Source organism: Buceros rhinoceros, unplaced genomic scaffold, assembly GCF_000710305.1.
Source record: "Buceros rhinoceros silvestris isolate BGI_N320 unplaced genomic scaffold, ASM71030v1 scaffold9119, whole genome shotgun sequence".
Taxonomy (NCBI): Eukaryota; Metazoa; Chordata; class Aves; order Bucerotiformes; family Bucerotidae; genus Buceros; species Buceros rhinoceros.
The window spans coordinates 162,821-165,608 of NW_010430944.1; the positions used below are offsets into that span (position 1 = coordinate 162,821).

At 41.9% G+C, this 2,788-nt stretch overlaps 1 protein-coding gene across 1 annotated transcript in view; it reads right to left on the reverse strand.

Annotated features, from left to right (window-relative positions):
• Nucleotides 1-802: 802 nt before the first annotated feature.
• The window catches only part of DHRS9 (dehydrogenase/reductase (SDR family) member 9), a 4,121-nt gene continuing 2,135 nt past the window's right edge, over nt 803-2,788 (reverse strand). The window contains exons 3-4 of the mRNA XM_010143224.1: nt 1,853-2,016; nt 803-1,029 (exon numbers count right to left, since the gene is read on the reverse strand). Of these exons, the coding sequence (XP_010141526.1) occupies nt 803-1,029; nt 1,853-2,016 (391 nt within the window). The remainder of the gene's footprint in view (nt 1,030-1,852; nt 2,017-2,788) is intronic.

Here is a 2,788-nt window from a genome sequence, read left to right on the forward strand (position 1 = left end):
TTTTTAAACCCCCCCCCCCCAACTAAGCTTTGCACTACCTTAAATACAGATACTGGGCACCTGTCATTGGAGCCACAGTCTACATTTGTAGCTATGGATCCTTCACAACAGAGGGGTAGAACTGGACATTATTGATCCTCAAAATTTAGCATGCTGACCAGGAAAAAGCCTCACCTACACCTTGTGAAGCCCTGTGAAGGGGTGTGAATCCCAACCAGCTCAATGACTTGGGGACTTCATTTTGTGCTCTCTCCAGTTAGGACTGTACCAAGGGAAGGCAAACACAGTTTCCTTGGTCTCAAGACTGAATAGGGGTGACTGCTAAAGAAAATAGTATCAATGAGATGATTTTCTGCCCTTCTTAGCTTATATTGCAGGAGTTCACTTCTCCAGAGGAAGTTCCTGTTTCCATTCCCTCCTCTGCCTGAGATGACAGAACTCTTCCTGCTCTAGGAACTTAAAGCCACATTCCCTATTTTCCTGGGAAATTTTTGTCTTATGGGTCTTTGTGAAAACTGGAGCCTTCAAGGTTTCTCAAAGTGAGCACCTTAAAGGTGAAGGAACAAAAGAATCCCAGTCATATTCAGAAGTGTGATAGGTCCTCTGTTCTTTCTGTCTTACATGTTAAAAATGAAATAATGTAGTGGTTTTTTTAATAGTAGCAGGTATTGGAGAAACAGATCTATTTCTTATGTTTATAGGGAATGCCTGTGTGTTTCATGTCAGTTCGTATCATGCTGATATAAAAGACAGATCTTATAGAATCAGCCTTGTCCGTGATGGTGGATATATTGGCAAATATTTACTTTGCATGAGAAACTGCAGGATCTGTTCTATTCCTCAGTAGTAGGAAGTCTTGTATAACTGCCGGCATTCTTGAGAGGGGATTCCAAAACCACTTAGCATCCTGCCCAACAACGTAATGGGCACGTGGATGGAGGCTTGTTAGGGCATGCTCCATGCACTGGACAACTGCTGAAATGTCCTTGTTAAGACAGATCTTGGACAGCTTTTGTTTCTTTGCTGCATCTGTAAAGCTCAAAAAAAGAAGATTATTTACTGACAGCCAGGCAAAGTGACTTTTAACTCTTTTCCCCCCACGCTGATCTGTGCAATTTCGCTAAGGAGCTGGTAGTTCCCATTTCTCCCTACACAAGAATCAGTAGCAGTTTCTGAGGATCAAGTGCCCATCCATAATGAATTTGTGATATAACTGACCCCACAAACAGGGAGTCAGGCAACCAGCATTGGCAGTAGCTCAGAATAAACATAACTATTTAAGAGGCAAAGGTAAACAGAAGTGCTGTAGTTGTGAATGAGTCTCTTGTAGTAAGGAAACTGCTTTGTGGAAAGTTGTGAAACACGATTGTAAAGAAGGAATTTGAGAGAGAGACAAGAAAGTCCAAGGATCACAAGACAAGCAGCTCCTGTTCAAGCAGGCTTAGCAAGTGTCTGTCAGACAGGTCCTGAATGACTTCATCACCACTGGGGCTAGCAGAAGCAAAGGGAATTGATCCCTCTTTGATTACTAAATAAATCAGCATTAATGTCAGAAGAACACATCGAGCACACTGATTACATCATCAGGTAAGTTTTTCTGTTTGGGAGTTTGCTAAAAGCTTCCTGCCAAGACTAATAATTAACTTTTAACTGAGATTTGAACAAATCTTCCCAGAACAAGTCTTTTGTGCCAACAGTCGTATCATGATGCAGATGGATTTAAAGAGTAACTTTTCACATCACAGTCTTCCCAAAAAGTCATCATGAATAAAGAGACAGCGCTACTTTGCAAGGCTTTCTCAGCAAGAAATTCATTGCTTCTTTGGACACAAATGTCTGGAAATTGCCTCACCTTTCTGAAAATACTCCTCTCCATACTGTGTTTTAATATCAGGGGGAAGATTATTCCAAATAACTTCCTTCTCTTTCATAATCTTTGCTGGATTGGATAATGCCGTTTGGAACAGTCCAGGTTGAATGCAACAAACCTTAACTCCAAAAGCTTTCATATCTCTCCTGCAAAGACAGACTGGATTTAATCACACTAGACATTATTATTAATATAGTGAGACTTTTTGCTGTGTTAACACTTTGTTTATGCCTTTATATAGCACACCAGCACACAGATACCGTGAGTTTTGTTCATTGCTGTGAACTTTCAGCTTGTTGTCTCTAAATGAAAGAGGGATGAACTGTCTTACCTGCCTCACACAGTGGGAACATGCATGGGCAGAGAGTGAGCAGTAGCTGGCGTAGCGTATTGCACCTCACTTTGCAATAGCTCATTATTATCTGACTTATCTGTAAGACCGGCTCTCTGTCTAAATGCAAGTAGGTAGAGCCATTTTGCGTGTCTTAGGGAATGCCTCTGGAGCTGATGCTCCAGATTGGTACAGTTCCTTCTGGCCCCATCTCCTGTCTGACAGCCCTGTGAGAGTGTCCCAGTGTCTAAAATGGCACTATGTATTTAGGCACACAATGCAGCCGTGGTGGTCTCCAGGATTTGTTTGCTATGTTATTTAGGTCTCTCTGATGATAGGTATAATTAAGAGAAGACACTCTGGAGAACAAAACTTAGATGAAAGTTACTATCATGCAGTAATTCATTATATGTATTTGTTCTGGGTGAGCGGCTGCAAGAAGCTTCTAGGTGCACTTTTCAATTACAAGAATTAGGTTCATATTGCAAAGACATCTCCGTTCCCTTGAGTGGAGCTTCCTCTGCCGTAAGGCACTCTGCGCACACTGCCAGGTTAGTTGTGAATCTGTAAGGGTGCCTACGACATCG